The sequence below is a fragment of the Sinocyclocheilus rhinocerous genome, unplaced genomic scaffold (genome assembly GCF_001515625.1).
Source record: "Sinocyclocheilus rhinocerous isolate Xijiao unplaced genomic scaffold, SAMN03320098_v1.1 scaffold611, whole genome shotgun sequence".
Classification (NCBI taxonomy): Eukaryota; Metazoa; Chordata; class Actinopteri; order Cypriniformes; family Cyprinidae; genus Sinocyclocheilus; species Sinocyclocheilus rhinocerous.
Genome location: NW_015623515.1, coordinates 599,218 through 623,628, shown reverse-complemented (window position 1 = coordinate 623,628; position 24,411 = coordinate 599,218). Strand labels below are relative to the sequence as shown.

Sequence of the window (24,411 nt, the reverse complement as noted above, 5' to 3'; positions counted from 1 at the left end):
CTCTCTCTCTCTCTATATATATATATATATATATATATATTCTTTATATGTATTTACATTTACATTTTAGTCATTTAGCTGACGCTTTTATCCAGAGCGATTTTTATATATTTTTAAATATTTTATAGTGTATATATATATAAATTGTTATTTTTTTTATGGAATTTAATATTGCTTTAGTCTAGTCGAAAACAAAATGTAATGTTTAATTCCATAACTTTTTCTTGGTCTATAGTTACAACTACTACAGGGAGGATGAGGAGATATATAAGGAGTTTTTTGACATCGCTAATGATGTCATTCCCACCCTCCTTAAAGAGACAGCAGCTGCTGCTGAAAGTGGTGGCGAAGGGGCTGATGAAATGGAAAAGGAGGTCTTGTTTAATTATACATAAAAATAAACATTTACAAATATATGTATTTTATTATTTACAACAAAGTTGTGAACAAGTCTTTCTCTTGTCCTCTATTCATACTTTTACCTCAAAGGACCAGCCCAGACAGGTAGCTGCTTTATCTGCCCTTCAGGACCCAGAGTGCTTTGCTCACTTGCTTCGGTTCTATGATGGTATTTGTAAATGGGAAGAAGGAAGTCCAACGCCAGTGCTTCATGTAGGCTGGGCCACCTACCTGGTTCAGTCCCTTAGTCGCTCTGATGCACAGGTAAAACCCCTCAGTTTTCTTAATTTTAAGTTTCATTAAAATGACATTTATGACCACACTTTATGTACTTGCTCTTTTTCAGATCAGACAAAAAGTGTCAATCATCACCAAAGATGCAGAACCAGTGGATGACGATGACCAATCCAGTGAAGACCAGCGTGAGGGGCGTAGACGGGGCACGAGGCGAGAATCCAAGTTAGATGAACAAGCAGGACCGTCATCTCCAAGTGCACCGTTGCCCCCTCAAAATCCAGTGCCTAAAAAGGTGGGACGCAGACGTTCTTCTGCTAGCTCTCGAGGTAAAGAGGCTGATGGCAAAAATGAGCCCTCATCCCCAAGTCCCACACCTTCTCCTACCCAGCCACCCGTAGTGCAGGGAGGGCCGGTGGTGGTTTTCCACAGTGAGAAGATGAAGGGTATGAAAGAGCTCCTCTCTGCGGCCAAGGTCAACTCTAGTGCCATTAAACTGCAGCTCACAGCCCAGTCCCAAGTGCAGATGAAGAGACAGAAACCCACACCCTCTGGAGATTACACCTTGTCCTTCATGAAACGCCCGCGCAAAACTCTTTAAAATGACCCATTTATAATTTTTTTTTTTCCCCAAACTTTTATATTTTCACCTGGAGTGAAGTTCATTCGTTTTACCTGCAAATTGAGTGTTATCAAATGTTTTGATAAGCTAATGTTGAATTTAAATATATCCCATTTCAAGTTGAAGAAAACTTTCTTACACCAGCAAATTTGCTTTATTATTTTATAGCATAAAGTAATTTTATTGATTTGCCTTAATTTTGTATTATTACAACAAGTTCTATTAGATCCAAATTACGACAAGCCAAAGTGATTCTCATTTGTTTTATCAGGATTTTAGAAAAGATGCAATTCTTTTTTCAGCTAACATTTTGTCTGCAATACAATGATGTTGAAAAAATGTTTTTATTTTCAGCCTATGTATGTAGGTCTTGCACTCGTTTTGTTATTGTCCACATAACTGCTGGATTTCATATGTGGTCTCAAGTGTCATAGCAAAGTATTCTTTTGAAAAATGCAAAGTGCAGTGCTTCAGTTAAAAAGCTATTTTCTTGATGTGAAAGTGTATTTTCCACTAAATAAACAACTTGAACAAAACAAGTGAGTGTTTTTTTGCTTCCCTTTATTTACTGTCACCCATGTTGAAGGATTATCGTATGTAAATAGTTGCAATGTGGTCGCCCACTGATGCTATGCACATGCGCAAACGCAGCGAAGAGTATCGCGTCTGGTGATGGTAAAGATCGCTCGTGTCTGCGAATCGGTTCTTTAGAATCGTTCATTTCAAAGAGCACGTTCGAAAAGCAGGTGATTCTTATAAAGGTGATTCTTTTACGTTACTGAGGTTCCTGACATTCCGCTGTGCTCTAGAGTCTAAAGTTCCTAAGGCAGCCTATGCAGGCTTTTATTGAGGGTTATTTGTGCCGTTTTTATTTCGTTTCGCTAAAATGGTGTTGCAATTCGACGTGCCCAGCTTCACCTTAAGTTAAACATAAAGGTAGAAGTAGAACCTTAGTCCATTTCCATTTGCATTAAATAATGCTAAAAGTCTTCTTTTTAAGTCTTTTGTACATTTAAATAAACTTCTATTTATTGAAACCAAATCGTATATATGTTGTGAATAGGACGTGTTCAAAAGAGACATTCTCGTTTCCAACCAGTCAGCGAATTGCTCGAGAACCGCTCGGGACTATTCAGTCCTATTCGTTAACGAATCGTTCGAACCAGTTTTGCGAACCGATTCATTGAAAAGGTCCGAATCCAAAGGACAATTCGTTAACGAATCGGACGTTGCTGCTGAGAGTCTACGGGTGCGGTAGTGTGAGAAGGGACAAGCAGAGAGATTATAAAACAAAGACCGTGATTTCCATTGTAAAGTGGATGTGAAGATTTGTTTTTGCTTTGCATTGCGTTATAGATAAATCTATACATTTTATTTATTATTAAATCTCTTTTCGCCACTTTTGATAACAGCGCACCGGGATGAGATGAGTTTACTGCACATCAAACTGTGTGACAGCTGTCATGAATAGCCTAAGTGAAATGTACAAAGAGCTGCAGGCATGAATACTATAGGAGTTTCATTTTTGGATCCCTTGGATGATTATGAGATTATTCAAAGGGTCGGGAGCGGCACTTATGGAGATGTCTTTAAGGTGAGAAAGAACTTCAGGTTTTTTTTTGTTATTTTTAATTTTTTTATTTTTTTATTTTTACTCAACGGTGAGTGTTTAAGCAATGACTGATTTAATGCATGTTGCGTTGTCAAGATTTCGTGGGAAAAACACTTTTCCTTCTGGAAGACTTACAAAAATCTACCAAAAGGGGTTGTATGACTTGTTTGTATTGTATTACTGTACAAGGATTGTATTACTTTGTCTTTGGGTATGATACCCTGGTAAGTATTTAGACATCATAGTGCAATTATATTATCTGGAGTACCAGTACCATGAATATGAGTACCATGATATGATTATCATTCAACAACACCATGTTAAATGTCAAAGTACTATCTGATACCTTGTAAGGGAAGACTTGCTAAACTTGACATGATTTTTTTACTCCGTTGTTGTTGTTGATTTCCTTGTTTAAGCTGAATATTTCAAGAAACCAGATCCATGATGTTAGTTGACAGACTGGATTGTTTAGTTTTCTAGAATTCACAGCATGTGTGCATTGACACACATTCCATCCAACACAGTGAACACAAAATGATGCACTCAGACTGACATCCACGTACTATTTTTTTTTTTTTTACTACTATTTATCTTTGTTAGGCCATCTGGGTATTTCCTCAACAAAACATGTAACTTCAGCCAGTCTGTCTTCAAAGTTTGCATGCAAAACCCTGCATAAACAGAAAAGCATAGTTTAAAAATGTATCAGATATAAAGTAGTTTGTGATTCTAATGTGGAATAGCATATGGTTGGCTTAGAAATTTGACTTGATTTAAGAGCAATCTACTGGCACAACGGCAACATTTGTGGAATGTTACAAATCTGGACCTTAAAATGTAGGCCTCCCTCAGGTGTGGTAGTGTTATTCTTCAAGAAGTTTGTAAGGTGCAAATATGTTGTTGGTTTTCATGTGTATTTTGTCTCTTTTATTAATGTTTAATGTGGAGATCATGTCACTCTTGTGTAGCAATCCCCAACACAGTCCACTTTATGACAATTCAGTGGGTGAGCCAATAACCCTAACAATGCCCATCTCACAATGCACAAAGAATCCTTTCTAGTGTCCTCTAGCTCTCTCAACTTGAACTCAGAAAGTTCTCGAGATCTAAAAATATTCCATGGTGAGGATTCCCAGCTGCATTCGAACAAAACAGTCTGTTTTGCATTTGATAGACTTGTCAGGTCTGACTATGCCAACATAAAGAATAACAAGCTTTGGAGATTTCTGGTCAAAGTGTGGACAGATATCCAACACAAGCCATTGTTCTTGGGTTGTGACTGCGTTATTTCAGGTTGCACAGTTAAACCATTACGAGAACGTTACACTGTCGCTTTAGTCATGTCAGGAAGCTCTCTGGCATGCCAGGAAAAACAACAGGAAGGTAGCTCAGTGAAGTTCCAGGTTTTGTCCAGAATGCTCAATTTGTTATGTTTATGACTAGCTGAAAGCAAAAATGGAAGTCCACTTTCCTGAAAACTTTTTGGCCTGATCATAAGTATCAAATGAACCACTCTGTATGCATAGAACATATTTTAATGTGCATGAGTTGGCTATTTAAAGGAAGAGTTTACCCTTAAAATAAAAATTTTCTGAATATATTTACTCACCCTCAGGCCATCCAAGATGTAGATGAGTTTGTTTCTTCATTGGAGCAGATTTAGAGAAATGTATGATTGCATCACTTGCTCAACAATGAATCCTCTACAGTAAATGGGGGACATCAGAATGAGAGTCCAAACAGCTGATAAAAGCATCACAATAATCAATGAGCAATCCACACTAGTCTAGTCCATCAATTAATGTCTTGTGAAGTGAAAGACTGCATGTTTGTAAGAAACAAATCCATCATTAAAGCATTTTAACCTTGAACCATTGTTTCTGATCAAAATTCTAGTCTTTAATAATGCTTGGTAAAAAGTGGGAAAAGTCCATCTCCTGTTGTCCTCTCATCAAAATCCGTTGACATATTTGTCATAATATTGTTTTCCCCAGTGAAAGAGGACTCATTTTTTAGCCAAAAACAACAGTTTAAAGTTAAACATGGTCTTAAATATGTATTTGTTCATCACAACCTGCAACTTTTAGCTTACCAAGATGGTAATTGATGGACTGGAGTCATGTGGATTGCTTGTGGATTACTGTGATGTTTTTATCAGCTGTTAGGACTCTGACGGCACCCATTCACTGCAGAGGATCCACTGGTGAGCAAGTGATAATGCTAAATTTCTTCAAATAGGTTACCAGACTCATCCTCATCACCTAAAGGAATAGTACATTCCCAGCTATTTTTTTGGGGGGTAAACTATTCCTTTAATTCCACAGTTAAATGAGTTTGATGAATCCTTAGCATGTGGTATAAGTGGTTTTATAGTAAATTAATAGAATCAGTATATTAGAATGATTTCTGAAGAATCTTGTGACACTGAAGTCTGGCTGAACATTCAGCTTTGCCATTACATGAATAAATTACATTTTAAAATATATTACAGGACTAATATAGTTGTAATGATAATTTACAATATTACCGTTTTTACTATATTTTGCTCAAATAATTGCAGCTTTAGTGAGCATAAGAGATGTCTTTCAAAACATCTGACCAACCCCAAACATTTGAATGGTATAGACTTATTAATATAAAATTTGTGCACAGTCACAGATGCATATCAGCTGGGCAAGAGGTATTAGTGGTTTTATAGTAAATTGATAGAATCCTTCCTAAATAGAATGAGTGATTAACTAATGGTGCAGCATCATACGGTCTCCTGGCCTGGCAGCAGCTACAGGACAAGGTTACAGTGAAGGACACAGCAGGCTGCCACTGACACTAAGATATTTGTCATTAAGATGCCTGCCAGGAGAGCTGGATCTGTTCCTGGCTTTTCTACAGCATCCCGAGCATTTCACCAAAGTAAACATGGCCTTAAAGTCACATTTACCCACCTCTATGTTACATTTGCTCATTTACGTATGCTGTAAAATGTTTATTTGAAAACGAAATGTGTTTTTAAACCTAAAACCATCTAAAAACCATAGTAAAATCACTGTAGCACATTGTCTCTCATCGCTATATATAGCCATACACTCTAAAAAAAAATGGTGCTATATAGCACTAAAAGCGGTTCTTTGGCTCGTAATCATAGGGGAACCACTTTTAGTGCTATTTAGCACCTGTTTTTACAGGTGCTATATAGCACCTTTGTCAAATGGTGACATGTAGAACCATAAGAGCCGAGGTGCCATATAGCACTTTTTCTCAACAATGGTGCACCAATCATAACTCATCCATGGCTCCCAGCATGCATTGCGACATGAATAAATTATGCAGCTGCATTGTATTGCTTAGTATTTTCTTTTATTCTTACTATTTGCTTTGATTTTTGTTGTGACTGCAGATTTTTGTTTACTGCCCTGTTTTGTGATGTTCAAAAATCATATCAAAATTATCAGAATATTTTGTCACCATTGCTGAGATTCACATGCTGATTCTTCATGTCTATGAGTGACAGAATTGAAACCTCTTTACAACCCATAACTCTAAAAGTGGTTTATACAATTTTCTCACATCGTCACGTTGTATCGTAGAGCTGCAATAATACAAAACTCATAAAAGCACTACAGATTTTGATAATATGCAACCAGAGACTCAGATGAATGAAATGATTTTACAATAAGTTCTTTGCCATCACATATGTGCTTTATAAACACTATTGTAACAGCCAAAGAGAAACTTATGGGCTTAACAGGTTCTTTATATGGTAGTGGTGCTATATAGCACCTTAACCACTCCAAAGAACCGCTGAAGAACTGCTGAAGAACCTTTTTTTTTTAGCGTGTATGATAAGTGACAATGTTCTATTAATTCCAATAAGACATGTATTTGTATTATTATTAATAATAATAATAATAATAATAAATCACAATTAAACAATTCGTTTTTCCAGGTAATATAGCTAGTTATTTTAACTGTAAGTGAAAGTACAGCCTTTTATTTAGGATTTTTATTTTTATTTAGGATGCAATAAATTAAATGTATCATGGTTTCTACAACAACATTAAGCATAACAATTGTTTATTACATTGATAATAATAAGAAATGTTTCCTGAACAACAAATCAGTATATTAGAATGATTTCTAAATGATCTTGTGACACTGAAGACTGTCTGAACATCCAGCTTTGCCATTACATGAATAAATTCCATTTTAAATTATATTACAGTGCTAATATATTTGTAATGATAATTCACAATATTACAGTTTTTACTATATTTTTGATCAAATAATCGCAGCCTTAGTGAGCATAAGAGACTTCTTTCAAAACATCTGACCAACTCCAAACATTTAAATGGTATAGACTTATTAATATAAAATTTGTGCACAGTCACAGATGCATATCAGCTGTTGAAATGTAGCTAAACCTAATTATCCATTTTATAATTAATATTGTTGTAAAAGAAATCTGATTTTCCAGTTCATCATGTAATATTATCTATTTTCTTTCAGGCTAGAAACATTAGGAGCTCAGAAATGGCTGCTATCAAAATTGTTAAACTGGATCCAGGTGTGTGAGTAGTTTTAATGTTATAAGTTTTTGACCAGAACACATTTGCATATTGGGAGATTTTCATGCTTCAGTGCTGTAGAGAACATACAGTAAGCATTTAGAGGCAAATGCTGTTTCTAACTAATCTCTCAAAATTATAGAGGCTTTATTGGATCGATTCCTTGTATGAAGGATTTATATTGTAATGAGCTCTATATTTACACATAATTATAGTTCTCAGAAGCCTCACTGCACTGCTACTTTAAAAATGATTGGACTGCATTGTGTCACATGAATTTAAGTTATTTTTTACATGGCTCTCTGGAATAGTTGTTTCAGATTTGTCAATCATTGCTTTCTGAAGTAAAATACTTTAAATATTTTGTTATTATAGATTATTTTGTCTTCAGTATATACTCTTTTTCTTGTTCTTTCATTCTTTATTCAGGTGATGACATCACCTCTATCCAGCAGGAGATAACAATGATGAAGGAGTGTAAGCATAAGAACATTGTGGCCTATTATGGCACTTACCACAGGTACGGTATTGTTTGTGCCTTGCCTGGTATTTCTCCAGTAGTTGTCAGGGCATAGAAAGGTGCATTCCACAACATGTTTTATACAAGCAGAGTTACACAATCAGATATGGAGCACAAATCACACAGACATGTTTAATAGGTTTTGTAAATAGCTGCCGACACGTGCCAGCACATGCTCTAGATGACTTGCGCATTCCTGAATATTATTTCAAAGGCATGCATTCCCACTCACAAGCTTTCAAAATGAACTACTTCAGTCTGTGTGCATTGAATTTATTTAATACACGAGTTTCACAATTTGAGTTGAATTACTGAAATAAATGAACTTTTCCACGACATTCTAATTTATTGAGATGCACCTGTACATCATGGATGGCCTGAGGGTGAATACATTTAATGCAGATTTTCATTTTTGGTGAACTATTCCTTTAAGCAACTTAAAGTAATAGATCACTCAAAAAGAAAATTCTTTATCACCCTCACATTGTTCCAAACTCAAATGACTTTATTACTTTTTTAATCTGGGATGGGAAAACTGCATAAAAGGAGAGGAATATTTTCCACAAACCACTATACATTTCAGGCTGTTCCTAACAACAATTCCATCTCACATTTTTGAGGTGATTTTTTTTCCTTTGAGAGTTTACTGTCTGCGTTTAACCACTGCCCCAGTTAAGTGAGAGTTAATATAATATACCCTTCACAGTAACTGGATCTTTAAAGGAAAAACAGATTGCTTACATCTGCAGGGAAACACTCCAGGTGAGGCTAATTAATTATTTAAAAAGATCTTTGGAGGCATAAATCTTTCTCAATGACACATCCCTACATTTTGAGAAGATTTCTGTTCTTGTCTTACCCAGGGGTTGAATCATCTCCATGAGACAGGCAAAATACACAGAGACATTAAGGTGAATGAGGCTTTTCATGACAATACTGTTTAAATGTTTGGGGTCTTTAGGATTTTTTAAATGTATTTGAAGAAGTCTCTAGTGCCCAAGACTACATTTATTGATTAAAAATCCAGTAAAAGCAGCAATATTTCGAAAGACTATTACAATTTAATTTATTGTATTTTAAAATGTATTCCTGTGATGACAAAGCTGAATTTTCTCTTCTAATATAGGGAGCTAATATTCTTCTTACTGATCGAGGAGATGTTAAGCTGGGTAAGTGATTTATGTCAGACAGACATCTGAAGCTGCACATTTTTGGATTATTGTATCTCTCTCTCTTTCTTTCTCTCTCTGTAGCTGATTTTGGGGTTGCGGCTGAGATCAGTGCTTCTGTTGCCAAGAGGAAGTCCTTCATAGGAACTCCCTACTGGTGAGCCGTCTGCACAAAGATTTGCCCTTGAGTCCTGCAGAATCACACTGTCTGGATTGTCTTGTAAAGCAATTATCATACTGTCTCTTATGATTAGTACAAAGGAATAGTTGACCCATAGATTAATTTACCAAACCCTTATGACTTTCTTACTTTCATGAAACACAAAAGGAGAAATGACCAGGGCTGCATTTCCCAAATGCTTTTGGGAAAAACAAATGATGACAGAATTGTTAGGTGAACTGTACATTTAAATCTATCTGTTTAATAAACTGAATATCTACCCCATTGTTCAAAAGTGTGGGTTTGGTAAAATTTTTAGTTTTTTTGTTTTGGAAAGAAATTAGTACATTTATTCAGATACATACAAGATACATTAATCAATCCAAAGTGACAGTATATGTTACAAAAAAATTATATTTCAAATAAATGCTGTTATTTTCTCTTTTGAACATTTGATTCATCAAAGAAACATAACAGAAAAAAGCTGCACAATTCTTTTTTAACATTGATAGTAATAAGAAATGTTTCTTAAGCAGCAAATCAGTATATTAGAATGATTTCTGAAGGATCCTGTGACACTGAAGACTGAAGTAATGATGCTGAAAATTCAGCTTTGCCACCACAGGAATAAATTACATTTGAAAATATAATAAAATAGAAAACAGATATTTTAAATTGCAATAATATTTCACAATATTACTGTTTTACTGCATTTTGAATACTAAATTACAAAATACAAATAAATGCAGCTTTAGTGAGCATAAGACCCCAAACCTTTGAATGGTAGTGTGTGTGTGTGTGTCTGTGATTTTATTATATTTATAGGTTTTAAACAATACACAACAACATAAAAAGAATGCATGATCCAAACATTTCCATATGCCCCTTTTCCATTCACTCCTTTACTCTTTGCATCATTCTGAAAGACAATCAGACTGACAGCAGGCTGTGGTGTCTAAAGGAAATGTGTCTTTGTTTTGTTAGGATGGCCCCTGAGGTGGCTGCAGTGGAAAAGAAGGGTGGATATAACCATCTGTGTGATATCTGGGCAGTGGGCATCACCGCCATTGAATTGGCAGAGCTACAGCCACCTATGTTTGACCTTCATCCCATGCGGTCAGAATGACTAATTTCACAGAAAATACCCTGTAACAAAGCATTTTTGAAGTGAGGTTTTATTTTCTGTTGTAGAGCTCTGATGTTGATGTCTAAGAGCAGCTTCCAGCCTCCCAAATTAAAAGACAAGAGCAAATGGTAAGATTCAAAACCCCACAGAAAGAAATCACATTTCTCGTAGAAATGGAAAAAGTAAAGAAAAGTGCAAGTTTTCCCGTGAGTAACATGATTAGTGAAAGGTTTGTGTCCTTGTCTTTGCAGGTCTGCAGGGTTTCATAACTTTGTGAAGATGTGTTTGATCAAAAGTCCTCGCAAGAGGCCGACAGCAGAAACTCTTCTCCAGGTGACAGATGAATCAAACTCAAAAATCAAAGTTAATATTAGCATTGAATATCACATACCCCTATAATAACTTTCCTTGTGCGGTCATAAAACATGTTAAAGCTTTAAGGCACAAGGAAACATGTTTTTATGTATTTATTTATTTTTAAATAATGGTTAGAAAGGATGCATTTCATGTATATAACAGATCTAAGTAAAAGCTATTATAAAAAAAAGAAAAATTTTTGCGGAAAAAATCCTGAGTGGAGCATCCCTACATGAGAACATTAAATGTACAATACTGCATTTTAATACATTTTGTATTTCTAGAAAAGTTGATCATTTTTGCCATTGTCTCTCTCCCCAGCACCCTTTCGTAACACAGTTACTCACCAGAAACTTGATGATTGAGCTACTGGACATGGCAAGTAATCCAGACCTCCATCATCCACCCAGTCTTGAAGAGAATGAAGAGGTGAGAATAAGACACGCACATTATATTGCAATTACTGTAATTATGAGATATCAACTCTACTCTGAGCTATTCGTGTACTCAGGCTAAGAAATTACTTGTTTTTATGCAAAACTTGTTTTGCAACTTTTACATAATTATGGTAATTTTGACATGGCATGAACACAGGAATACAGGATAGCGCCATATTTAATTTCTGACAGGAATGAAAATGAGGCTGGGAGGGACAAAAGTATAGTATTTTGAATGTATTGTACGGTTGTTTAACAATATATTGTTCAACTGACAAAGCATCTTTCCTGCAGAAACATTTAGTAGATGAAAACTGTATAAAACAGTTTTGAAAGTCAAGTTGTGAAAATTACATGCTCTAGGGCCTTTGTAAAGACTGTAAGTCTATTCCTCACAGCCTCGTTTTCATCTGTGTTAAATTCAGTATGCCGTCTAATCCGAGCTGATCTAAGGTCTTCTGAAAGCTTTTCTGTGTAGGAAGTTAATTTAATTGCATCATAAATCATTAAGCAAGACAGAATTTCTTAAAAGCATGCTTAAGCTTTCAAATGACTTACTTACAATTACTTAAATTATTTCAATATCTGCATGTCATCAAAAAAATATTTGTCTAAACAAGGATAAATAAAGAACATTTTAAGGAGAGGCACATGATTCAGGATTATTGGGAAACCTTTCCCTAATTTTTAAAGTCATTTAATGCTTTTTCCAAATATTCATGTCAGAGTTCAGTATGTCAGAGTGTACAGTTTTTTTAGTGGTGATATTTGTGTGTGTGTGTAAAAGGTAAACGATACAGCCCCAGATACTATCCAGTCTAAAGGGAAACATATGCCAGTGGAGAGAAGTTTATCAGAAGAACAATGTAAGTTCTGGTTAACATTGTCCTTATTTCCAATAGAAATTGTACATAACCATTTATATTTAACATACTATTAACATACTACAATATACACTATTCAGTCCTAATTCTTTATATATCGAGGGGTGAGAACCAGAAGGGCGTAAGTGACATTTTGGGTGAAATTGAGATATATATACTGTATCAAATGAAAGCTCTTGATGAGCTCTTTCTACTGCCGAAAGGACACAAGTGAATTCTTAATCATTTTGGAGTTATTCATTAGAAACCAAAAGACTTAACTCTGAAATTACTAATCCAGTTGGTGCCAAAAGGGCGTAACTGCACTTACGCCACTGAGATACATTGAGAAATGTATTGTGGGTAAAGCCTGTGGATAGCACATGAGTCAAAATGTCTGATACCACGTGCAATTCAATGTCAGTGAGGTGTAGCTTGCTAGCAGGTAGTAACCAATAACTTACATTCTAATGGTATATTTCATCATATAGGCACTCAGTTACTGCTTAGCCACAAGAGAGAGAATGCAGAGAAGGGATTATTATTATTGTTGATAATAATTAGTTATGCAGTTCATTACTTCAGTATCATTCGCTATCATAATTTTTATTACAAACCCTAGTGAAACCGTAATATACTGTATTTAAAAGACATTTATTTCATACTAGTTCAAATCTATTAGCATTTTATATGCTTTATTTATTGTATATTTACTGACATGTCACAAAACTTACCAATATACGTAAAAAATTCTAATTACAATTTTTTGGAATGCTACTCGTGCACAATGCGCATTTCTCAATATTAAGCCTAAAATGTGTTTTAATGTTACTATTAGTGAGGATTGTATGATCTTTGAATAATATTGGTCTTTAAATGTAAGATATTTAAAGGGGTCATATGATGCGATTTCAACACTGTAAAAAAAATTCCGTAAAATTTATGTTAAAAAACCGGCAGCTGTGGTTGCCGGAATTTTACCGTAAAAAATACGGTAGCAATGTTTTAGGTTTTACGGGTTTAACTTAAATTTACAGTTAAATACCGTAATTTCATTAACTGATAAAATGTTATTATATACCAACCTATTGAAGTACTGAAATCTGTTTTGTACCTTTGTAATACACTGATTACCAATATCGAGGGGTGAGAACCAGAAGGGCGTAAGTGACATTTTGGGTGAAATTGAGATATATATACTGTATCAAATGAAAGCTCTTGATGAGCTCTTTCTACTGCCGAAAGGACACAAGTGAATTCTTAATCATTTTGGAGTTATTCATTAGAAACCAAAAGACTTAACTCTGAAATTACTAATCCAGTTGGTGCCAAAAGGGCGTAACTGCACTTACGCCACTGAGATACGTTGAGAAATGTATTGTGGGTAAAGCCTGTGGATAGCACATGAGTCAAAATGTCTGATACCACGTGCAATTCAATGTCAGTGAGGTGTAGCTTGCTAGCAGGTAGTAACCAATAACTTACATTCTAATGGTATATTTCATCATATAGGCACTCAGTTACTGCTTAGCCACAAGAGAGAGAATGCAGAGAAGGGATTATTATTATTGTTGATAATAATTAGTTATGCAGTTCATTACTTCAGTATCATTCGCTATCATAATTTTTATTACAAACCCTAGTGAAACCGTAATATACTGTATTTAAAAGACATTTATTTCATACTAGTTCAAATCTATTAGCATTTTATATGCTTTATTTATTGTATATTTACTGACATGTCACAAAACTTACCAATATACGTAAAAAATTCTAATTACAATTTTTTGGAATGCTACTCGTGCACAATGCGCATTTCTCAATATTAAGCCTAAAATGTGTTTTAATGTTACTATTAGTGAGGATTGTATGATCTTTGAATAATACTGGTCTTTAAATGTAAGATATTTAAAGGGGTCATATGATGCGATTTCAACACTGTAAAAAAAATTCCGTAAAATTTATGTTAAAAAACCGGCAGCTGTGGTTGCCGGAATTTTACCGTAAAAAATACGGTAGCAATGTTTTAGGTTTTACGGGTTTAACTTAAATTTACAGTTAAATACCGTAATTTCATTAACTGATAAAATGTTATTATATACTGTATCTTTAGTTGGACTTCAGCACTACTTTCTTACAATTACAGTGCATTAAGCACAAAATTAGTTGTTCTAATTTAGCAGACTCTAAGTATACCAGTTTAGTAATATGTAAATAATATGTAAATGTATGTAGTACACTTAGAATTAAATAAATGTATTTCAAATACATTTCTGTATTTTTATTTTTCATAGGGAAGGCATCTGTAAAGGCTTTTCAATCGTCCATTTTGTTTAATAATAAAAAAATATATAATTCTGAATAAATGTTCTAACTTTTAGCACAATCAAATATACTTCATTGTATCTTTAGTTGGACTTCAGCACTACTTTCTTACAATTACAGTGCATTAAGCACAAAATTAGTTGTTCTAATTTAGCAGACTCTAAGTATACCAGTTTAGTAATATGTAAATAATATGTAAATGTATGTAGTACACTTAGAATTAAATAAATGTATTTCAAATACATTTCTGTATTTTTATTTTTCATAGGGAAGGCATCTGTAAAGGCTTTTCAATCGTCCATTTTGTTAAGTGGCTGGGATTACTATTTTAGTAAAATTAATCACATTCAATTAACTAATTTGACATAAGGACTTTTTATGTGATATTTTATTTTATCACAATAGATAGTTATTTCTTTTAAACTCATTAATGTAATGCATGGAATAAGACATTGGTGCCAAAAAGGCGCATGTGATTTTTTTTTTTAATAATAAAAAAATATATAATTCTGAATAAATGTTAAAATAGTGATCAATAAGTGTGTATGATGTGTGTATATCGTTAAGTGTGTATATCTATGTGTGTATGAATTTTTACTATAAACGATTGAAATCAGTACACAAAGTCAGATCAAACTATAGTACATTTTTGTTTTGGCCCTCCTGTAAAGTTGGTGAAATGTCACTTCCGCCCGTCTGGTTCTCACCCCTCGATATAGCCAAAAAGGCGCATGTGATTTTTTTTTTTAATAATAAAAAAATATATAATTCTGAATAAATGTTAAAATAGTGATCAATAAGTGTGTATGATGTGTGTATATCGTTAAGTGTGTATATCTATGTGTGTATGAATTTTTACTATAAACGATTGAAATCAGTACACAAAGTCAGATCAAACTATAGTACATTTTTGTTTTGGCCCTCATGTAAAGTTGGTGAAATGTCACTTCCGCCCGTCTGGTTCTCACCCCTCGATATTTTTATATTGTCTGTATCAGCCGATAAGTGTGCCTAAATTCTATTTTTGTATCCTATATTCTATTTTTCTTTTCTTTTCTTGGAAAGACATTTTGAGTAATTAGTTGATTAAACAAGTCTTTGTATTCAGGAATACTATATGCATCCTATTTGCTATCATTAAATTGTATACTTTACTTTATACCAGAATTATACTTTATAATTTGTTATATTTTACATTATACCAGAATAAGTAATTAAAAACCTCTGATACACAATCATGTATTATCTGTAAAAATGAGTAGCAAACACATTTTTTGGCCATATCTTTTAAAATGTTTCTTGATTATATTATGTTTTCATCCGTTTTCTGAAGTTCACTGTCACTCCGGTGTCTATTTTCATTGCAGCGTTTGCATGATTAGAAAGTTTGAATGCATGGAAGTGTAGCAGAGGAGGTGCTGCTTTAACAAGGCTGCTATTGAGCATAGCTTCAGTGATGTCAATAGACACACAACTCATAGAGCTGGTACTGTTTAGCACACGTCTATGGCATGTGCTTATCCATCCCCCTCACACACTCACTCGCGTGAACTGGATCCAGTGCTCACATTCGAGGCCAAGCGGAGAGTGCGATGCATGTGTGTGTTATCGTGTGGCAAGTTGATGCCACTTTCACTGAGAATCCATTGTCACACGTCTTGACTGTAAGATTACAGCATTCACAGGCAGACAGACAATGAAGCTTCTTTAGGGCAGACGAGGAAGTGATGTTCAAACTACTGTATGTACTATGCACATTACTATAGTTCTTGGAGGTCTCACATATATGCAACCAACAAGAACACCATAGAAATCACATTCTAACATGTTAAAAAAATCTGAACAACATGATTACTGAATATGGATTAATATTGTCCAGATTTATGGATATTTACACTACTATTCAAAAGGGGTCAGTAAGATTTTTTATTTATTTAAGAAATTAATACTTTTATTCTGCAAACAATTCTTTGATTAGTACAAATAAATGTTGTTCTCTTGAACTTTCTATTCATCAATGAATTCTGCAAGATAATGTATCACAGTTTCCACAAAAATATGAAGCAGCAGAACTGTTTTCAACATTGATAACAAGAAATGGTTCACAAGCACCACATCATACAGTATTAGAATGATTTCTGAAGGGTCATGTGACTCTAAAGGCTGGAGTAATGATGCTGAAAAATGACAGAATCACAGAAATAAATGACATTATAAAATATACTAAAATAGGAAAAATTTTTACATTTTACAATAATACTGTTTTTACTGTATTTTTGATCAAATAAATGCAGCCTTGGTGAGCATAAGTGACTTCTTTCAAAAACAATACCAAATCCCAAACTTTTTAATGGTAAAAATGGATAAATGAAGACTGTAAGTGTAGTAATATGTAAAATGTGTTTGTTGTTTGTTTCAGTTGACCAGGTCAAGTTTACCCCTCCCAGGAGGAAAGAGACTGAACCCTATCCTGACCTGGTCAGTTTTATTGCTCTCTCTTTGTGATGTTCTCTATAAGACAATGAGACAAACAAAACACAAGCCACATTCTTTTACACTTCATAAAATATTCTGTGTCATAATACATGGTTATCACTTGAAAAAAGAAAGAAAGAATCAAGTAGGTTTATGCTCTCAGGGATCGTGTGATGATTGGAGCTTATCTGGAGATGAACCAGAATCACCGTGAGTGCTGAACTGCTGATTGATTTAAGTGAACTTATAATTGCACTACGGACTAAACAGGTATTATAACCTTTCATCTGAAATGTATTAATTGCTGCAGGGGTCTTTTGGAAAGTGTGGAGGAGGAGTTACAGCAGAGGTGGGACAAACTTATATTCTGGCGCCATCTTGTGGAGTGACATATGTTGCCAAAAAAAAGAGTCAGCTAAAAAGTGAAATTATGCCTTGATTATTATTTTTTGTTAGTAGATATCATGTGTGTGTGTGTGTGTATTTCTAGTCATAGTCTCTCTCTAAATTGGTTTTCTACTTTCCTTTTTTATTTTTTATAATTATTTCAATTACAATTTGTTAGTACCTGTTTTATGCACAATTTTAAACTCAACTGCAGAAATATAATTTGCACATGTGTGTGACAAATATTTTGTCATTGAACTTTCTTTCTCTTTTAGGAGTTTGACAGTAAAAAGACTCTCACACTTTGAGGTATTTGTGAACCTTTCCTAATGATCAATTTATGGTGATATAAAAACATATGTAAGGCTGTAAACAGTTTCTGATGCTTCATAGTGGAGTAAGAGGAAAAGTGGACTGTTTAGCCCACCACCCGTCTCTGCTACGACATCACTTCCTCCCATGAGCTCTTTAGACTCTGATCTGGAGGACAAGAACCTTACGCTTCGACCTAGTGCTACTCTTTGCCCTGAAACTGTATTAAGTCCGAAATCAGGTATTGCTATCCGAACATAAAGTACAAGACAATGGGAAATTCACCACACAAAGTTTTAAAACATTTCTCTCTTCACTGACAAAAAAACATTTCGTCAGTGTTGTTGAGGTGTTCAGGCAGTCAGGATGTGCGGCACTGGTGCAGCGACCCTTGTGTTCCTGATCATAATGACACACAGGACAAACAGAGGACTCTTACAAGGACTCTCAGCAGAGACACGGCTCTCTCTCCAGAGTGGAGCACCATGAGGAAGAAAACAGAGGACTCTGTGAGTTACACAATGTTGGATGTTACATATAACAGACTTACACTTATGTGTGTTTGTATCCCACACTTTAATACATCTCAGCTACATTAATGTCCTTTTATCAATCACAGTGTCAGATACAAAGAACTGATTCACATGCATTCCTTGTACATATTTTGTGTCTTTTATGTATTGGTAGATATCTAAATATATCAACATTAAATTGGTCATTGAAAAACCTACATTAGTCAACCACTATTAACCCCTTAACTGTCAAAGATTGGCAACGGCCCCAGATTATTGTTGTTTCATACCTGGCGGAGGCGCGTGACAACAATAGAATCATGAATGGGGCAGTTTGCCGAGCCAGACATGAGGAAGCAGCACGCAGGAGAGCTTAGAGGGCCATAAATCAATTTTATTTGCCTTTTATTAGCCTTCTCTAAAAACACACATGACATGATCTTAGAAAATGTTTCATAAAATTCACAGTTTTAGAGATTATGTCCTGAAATTTGAAATGAAGCATTAGTAGACGTGTGGCTTTAGCTTCATTGTGTTTCTAAAAGCATATACCACAGCAACATATTTTTTTATATATTTAAAAAAAATATTTTTTATATTTTTATTTGTGTTTTTATGTTTGAGCTTATATATCTCTATTATCATAACAGTCTGAGTAATTCTGATTCTTGAACAGTAAACTTTGAAGTGTCAGCTTTGTGAACATATGTTGATTATGTATCTAGTCAGAAAGCTTTTTATTTTGGGTATGTCATTTGTGTCTCCATGCCGAAAATGGGGGGTGACAGCAAAGGGGTTAAGTAGTTTTAAATAAATTTAACTGGTTGAAACATTATTACATCAAATATTTTGGTGTTATTTCATTACATCTATCACATTATTTTGTTAGCGTAATGCTAGATGTTTCAGCACCATGGACAGATCTCAAAAACCTATTATATATGTTAATGCATATTTTGTATGTTTTCTGAGTAACTAAAAGTATTACTGACAGACTAAAAATTGACTAAAGATCATATAGAAACTGGTTCCTTGTATTGTTAACCTTTAATTCATAGAGAGCCGATTCTCATGGACTTCCTCCCACTCCCCAAGTCTATGTAAGTTTAACCACCTAATAACACCTTTTAAAAGTGTTAAACCTGGCTATTACTAAATTTGAGTGTGACAGTATGCATAATAATATATAATTAAGAACTAGTTTATCATTAATGCACCTTTGGGCCCAGTATCTATGAATGAACCTAAGAATTTATCTTAAAACTTACATCTGATGTACTATATTTGTGAAACATTGTATAATTCATGTTGCATAGATGGGAGCCTGTTTTACTAAAGTATTTAACGGATGTCCACTGACAATTCACTGTGCAGAAACATGGGTTTTGCCCACAACAAGAGGTACAGATTTCCATTCCTCTTACTGATCCAGAATTGTGATTAAAATAAAATGTAATTTAAATATAGATTGAAAAACGTAATACAGAATCAGAGTATTATTGAACTCTGTTTGATTTATCAATCATTTCCTCATAGATCAGTATTTAATTCTGGGTGCGGAGGAGGGCGTTTATATCCTTAACTTAAATGAACTGCATGAAGACACCTTAGAAAAGGTATTTAGTATTTTTACCCAATAGCTGTTTCTGTCATAAAATACAACATGAGAGAAACATCTTATTTTTAATGGCTAATATGTTTTTCACTCCTGAATCTCCATTGCAGTTGCTTCCACAGAGATGCACTTGGCTTTACGTCATGAACAATGTCTTAATGTCCATCTCTGGTACGTAACATTTGTTATAGTTACATGGTTGAAGTATTTGATGTTGTGATACCAGTAACAGCCAACCATTTTTAGAAATCATATACTAAATAAATAAATAAACTGTACATGTACACCTCATGTACACCTCAGTGGGCTGTGAACTGCTGTTCTATTCTGTTCAAATCAATTCAATTCTATTCTGTTCTATTCTATTCTTAGGTAAGTCGTCTCATCTCTGCTCTCATAGACTGACAGCTCTGTTTGAGCAGCGAGGGCACTTGCAGAGGAAACAGGGTCACTTGTCTCTCGGCACCAACCGCTTCACAGAACGGATCATCCACAGGTCACATAAACACATACACGTTTAATAATTCGGCTTATATGTTGTTCATTTGGAACTCAAAATAATATTTTCACAGGAAGTTTGCTGTGTCAGTGAAGATTGCAGACACCAAGGGATGTCGGAAGTGCAGCGTGGGTGAGGGTCAATTCCTTCATCATAATAGATCAATGCTTATTCATTTTATCCTGATGAATGTCTTTGCTGACCTTCTGTTATTGGTTAAGATGGAGAAATACTAAAAGCCGTGTTTTCTTGATTCTTCTTCATCAGCTCGTAACCCATACACAGACAGCACGTTCTTATGTGCTGCAGTTCCCTCTGGCCTTGTGCTACTATTGTGGTATGAACCGCTGCAGAAGTTCATGCACCTCAAGGTAACAGTAACCCTATAAAGCTTACTGTATCATATATGATACATTATCTCTAAATGCATGTCTTCTGTCGTCAGATTGACAGTTTATATTTTTTAGCAAGTAAAAGGCCTTTTTCACTTTCAGGTTGTGGTTCACATGTCTTTTTGCTATAAAAACTTGTTATAGTATTTCAAGATGAACACTTGCTGGACTGAAGCAACCTTGATTTACCTGATTATCCGTTTTTTTAAAGAATATATAAAAAAAGAATTTCAAATATGATACAGTAGGTTTTTGAGGTACTTGTCCATCTCTCAATCATCATTGTATTGCATTCTATATTTTGCCCTCCACAATAAAAGTGATGATAAAACTAAAAATGTGATGATGAAACTAAGCATTTAAATATCATCTAAGACATATTATTGGGAGATACAGAGTGGCAACTGATATTTATATGAAGTCTGCTAAAATGATCTCATTGATTTACATTAAAAGCCATTAGAATTTCATCTTACTTTCTGGCCATAAAAATATCAGCAGTTGCACCAAATTGCATATTTTTGCTCTATTTGGTGATTTTTCCCCCTCCTTTATTATGAGCACCATGTTCTCTTATATGAGCCAAAAAAGTCTGATGTATCAAATACGATACTCAAAAAAAAAAACATATATGCATATATGCATTTTTTAAAGATTTGATCTAAAAGTTCAACAAACTGTGCCATTTCAAATAAAAAATGTCTTACTATTATTTCATATGTTAAACTTTACAGGGTTAATAGACTTGTTTGCATAATGTAACATTAACTTTATGTTGATGTTGAATTTACAATTAATAATATATGGCAATTTTATTTACAAGTAAATTATTTATTGCTACCAAACAAACTCTATTATGCTTTCACTAATAAGAGTCTAACACTTGTAGTCGTCCTCTCATCACATTTCTCATTTCTTATCGTCTTCTCATTGAAGCACATTGCGGTGCCCCTGCCGGACCCATTGCCCATCTTTGAGCTGCTGGTGTTAATGACAGATGAGCTTCCTCAGCTCTGTGTGGGCGTCCAGGAAAGCCTCCAACAGCAAAACGAACGACAGCTAAAGTTTGACATCATCCATCTGAACGGCACGCCAAACCCTCAGCCAGGTAAGTGATTGACTGGCTGCAGGTCTTGCATGAATTCAGGGCTGAAGCATTTCACAGCAAACATCACATTTGTACCCGTTCCTATGAATTCAACAGATTTTTCCCTCTCCGTAAAGAAAATATGAAAAACATACAAATTTTGTATGGGCTTACAATGTTTTATTCATTGACACGTGTGTGAATGTGTGATCTTTGTGCCTTTCCTTAGACAGTGAGACAATAAGAGCTGTACAAGTGACACAGCTGGACAGAGACACGGTTTTAATTGCACTGGAAAGTATGTATGATTTATATGTATGATTAATACATGAATCAACTTCTAAAGCATGCACTGGTACTTATATTGTAAATGAATCCTCACTGTCATCTTCTAGAAACGGTGAAGATTGTCGATATGCAGGGTGTCCCCAGCAAGGAGTTGGCATCCAAACTGGAGTTTGACTTCCCTATCGAGACTTTAGGTACACTGTAAAAAATAAGTGTAATTTTAACTGTAAAATTTTGTAAAAACGCTACGGAAGAAAACTGTTAATAGGTTAACAGTAAGTTCCCGTACTATATACAGGGAAAAACTGTAAAATATCTAACCAGACATTTCATGTAATTTTACAGTAAAATGCTGTTAATTTTACAGTTTTTAGAAGTAAACATCATAAATCAATGTATAATTTACAGTCAAAAACTGTAAACTGATATTCCCAGAATTCCCTGTGCGACACTCCACATTTGAAAGTATTTTGTTTAAATAATCATGGTTTTTTTTAAGTTTTTGTTATTAGTTATGTATATTTGGGCTTTATGTTACATCTTCTGTTGTTTAATGAAAGTTTAATGCATTATTTAAGTATCATGTGTGTTACCATGATGGTGTTTTGTGTTTCCATGAATGACTCTGTGCACCTTCTATATATTAGTATATACTTCTGCTTGTGGCGAAGCTACTTGTGATGAGCTTTGATTCTTCATGTGGCTTTCTCTTTTACCACCTGCATTATTATGGTGGTTGTCAGTATGTTACAAAACAGATTTTAATAGCAGTGTGAATTGTTGAATTTACTGGTTTACATTCAAATTTTCTTGTTTGTAAATTACAGTTTTATACTGTAAAACTTACCGTTTTTGGCCGTAAATGTGTTTACAATTTTTCTGTATTTTTTACAAAATTATTCTGGCAACCACAGCTGCCAAAATTATTTTGTAAAAACTACATAATTTTTTTTACAGTGTACAAACCTGACATGATAGGAAAACATAGTATCTGTTCACAATGAAATGATACAAGTGGCATAAGTTTTCATGTGCTGTTTTTCAACAGTTTGTTTAGAAGAAAGTGTTTTAGCTTTCTGGAAACATGGGCTTAAAGGACTTAGTCTGCACAACTGTGAGGTAAAGAGTTATGATGTTTTGTGAATTTTAATAGACCGTAGTCAGGGTAGAGCTGTATTTAGTTTTTGACAGGAATGAAAAAGTACAGATTAAATTAATGTCTGTCTGAAAAAAAAACAAAAAAAACTTTCAAAAGACATATATTTCATAAAACAGTTTTGAAAGTTGTGAGTTGTGAAAATTACATAATGTAGAAGCTTTATACAGTGTGTGTCGTTGTAAAAATTGCAAGACTTTCCCTCACAGCCTCGTTTTCATTCCTGTCAAAAATTAAATATAGCACCTAACCTGACATACCTGTCTAAATCTGTATCAGTACATATTGTCATCGTTTATTGATTTTAAATTTTCATTTAAAAAATAGTCATCCTCATGTGTCCTTGTAGGCAACACAGGAAATCACAGACGAAAGCCGAGTGTTCAAAGTTTTAGGCACGCACAGGTATTGACTCTCTTCCACCTCATCTCATTGTTTTCTTTTTAACTTGAATAAAAATTTCATTTCATTCTTCGTAATGTCTTTTTTTTCTCCAATCTTGGTTTACAGAGACATTGTTTTGCAAAGCACCCCAACTGAAATCCCTTCAGCCACTAGCAATTTATACATTTTAACGGGTCACAAGAGCAGCTACTGAGGAAAGCCAGAGGATAGAACCTGTACATAACATGAATGACAACAAGATGCCAGAATGCATGAAAACTGGTAATACAGAGAGTTTCAGAGCTGTGCATCGGCCCTGTGTGTCTGTGTGAACACGGTCCTTCAGTCAATCTCTCTGGTACACATTGTGAGGGGACAGAAAGGAAAGCCCAAAGCCTTGTTCTTTTTGTTTGTCCCTCTAAAGGTGTTTTTGTCTTTGTTGTCAATAAACTCTCATATGAAATAATCTGGATTAAACAAATGTATTTACAGTATATTAAAACGATCATGTGATCATTTTGTGATGGAAGGATTGTGATAACTACTAATAAACTGATACAGTAAAACCAAACTGTACCAGACGTCTTAATCGTATCCTGATTTACTTTTAGTAAAGAGAAGGCAAATAACAGATGAGTTTGTATAGGTTTTCAGGACTGTGTGGAAATAAGATGAATTTTAGTTAATCTTTCTCATCTGTATTGTTGGTTAATTTTTAATCACTAACTGTATCAATCCTCTAGAGGGAGCCAAAGCTTAAAAAATTCAGAATGCATGAAAACTGGTAATACAGAGAGTTTCAGAGCTGTGCATCGGCCCTGTGTGTCTGTGTGAACACGGTCCTTCAGTCAATCTCTCTGGTACACATTGTGAGGGGACAGAAAGGAAAGCCCAAAGCCTTGTTCTTTTTGTTTG

At 34.5% G+C, this 24,411-nt stretch overlaps 2 protein-coding genes across 3 annotated transcripts in view; both read left to right on the top strand.

Annotated features, from left to right (window-relative positions):
• Positions 1-1,763, top strand: part of LOC107708606 (menin-like) — a 9,547-nt gene extending 7,784 nt beyond the window's left edge. For both annotated transcript variants that reach the window (XM_016512992.1, XM_016512914.1), the window contains exons 8-10: positions 236-374; positions 490-663; positions 746-1,763. In XM_016512992.1, coding sequence (XP_016368478.1) covers positions 236-374; positions 490-663; positions 746-1,234 — 802 coding nt within the window. In that variant the 3' untranslated portion in view covers positions 1,235-1,763. The remainder of the gene's footprint in view (positions 1-235; positions 375-489; positions 664-745) is intronic.
• A 728-nt stretch (positions 1,764-2,491) lies between these two features.
• map4k2 (mitogen-activated protein kinase kinase kinase kinase 2) lies at positions 2,492-24,201 on the top strand. The gene is given in 33 exon segments (XM_016512809.1): positions 2,492-2,565; positions 2,668-2,849; positions 7,374-7,431; positions 7,862-7,951; positions 7,954-8,013; positions 8,659-8,714; positions 8,816-8,863; positions 9,079-9,121; positions 9,206-9,278; positions 10,266-10,397; positions 10,473-10,535; positions 10,659-10,740; positions 11,086-11,193; positions 11,989-12,067; positions 16,809-16,867; positions 17,028-17,074; positions 17,175-17,213; positions 17,527-17,560; positions 17,645-17,804; positions 17,903-18,072; positions 19,134-19,175; positions 19,392-19,476; positions 19,612-19,691; positions 19,801-19,861; positions 20,063-20,186; positions 20,263-20,321; positions 20,457-20,560; positions 21,518-21,689; positions 21,898-21,966; positions 22,064-22,150; positions 23,005-23,075; positions 23,462-23,517; positions 23,623-24,201. Coding segments are annotated over 32 exon segments (2,592 nt in total). The 5' UTR covers positions 2,492-2,565; positions 2,668-2,756; the 3' UTR covers positions 23,711-24,201.
• Positions 24,202-24,411: the final 210 nt, after the last annotated feature.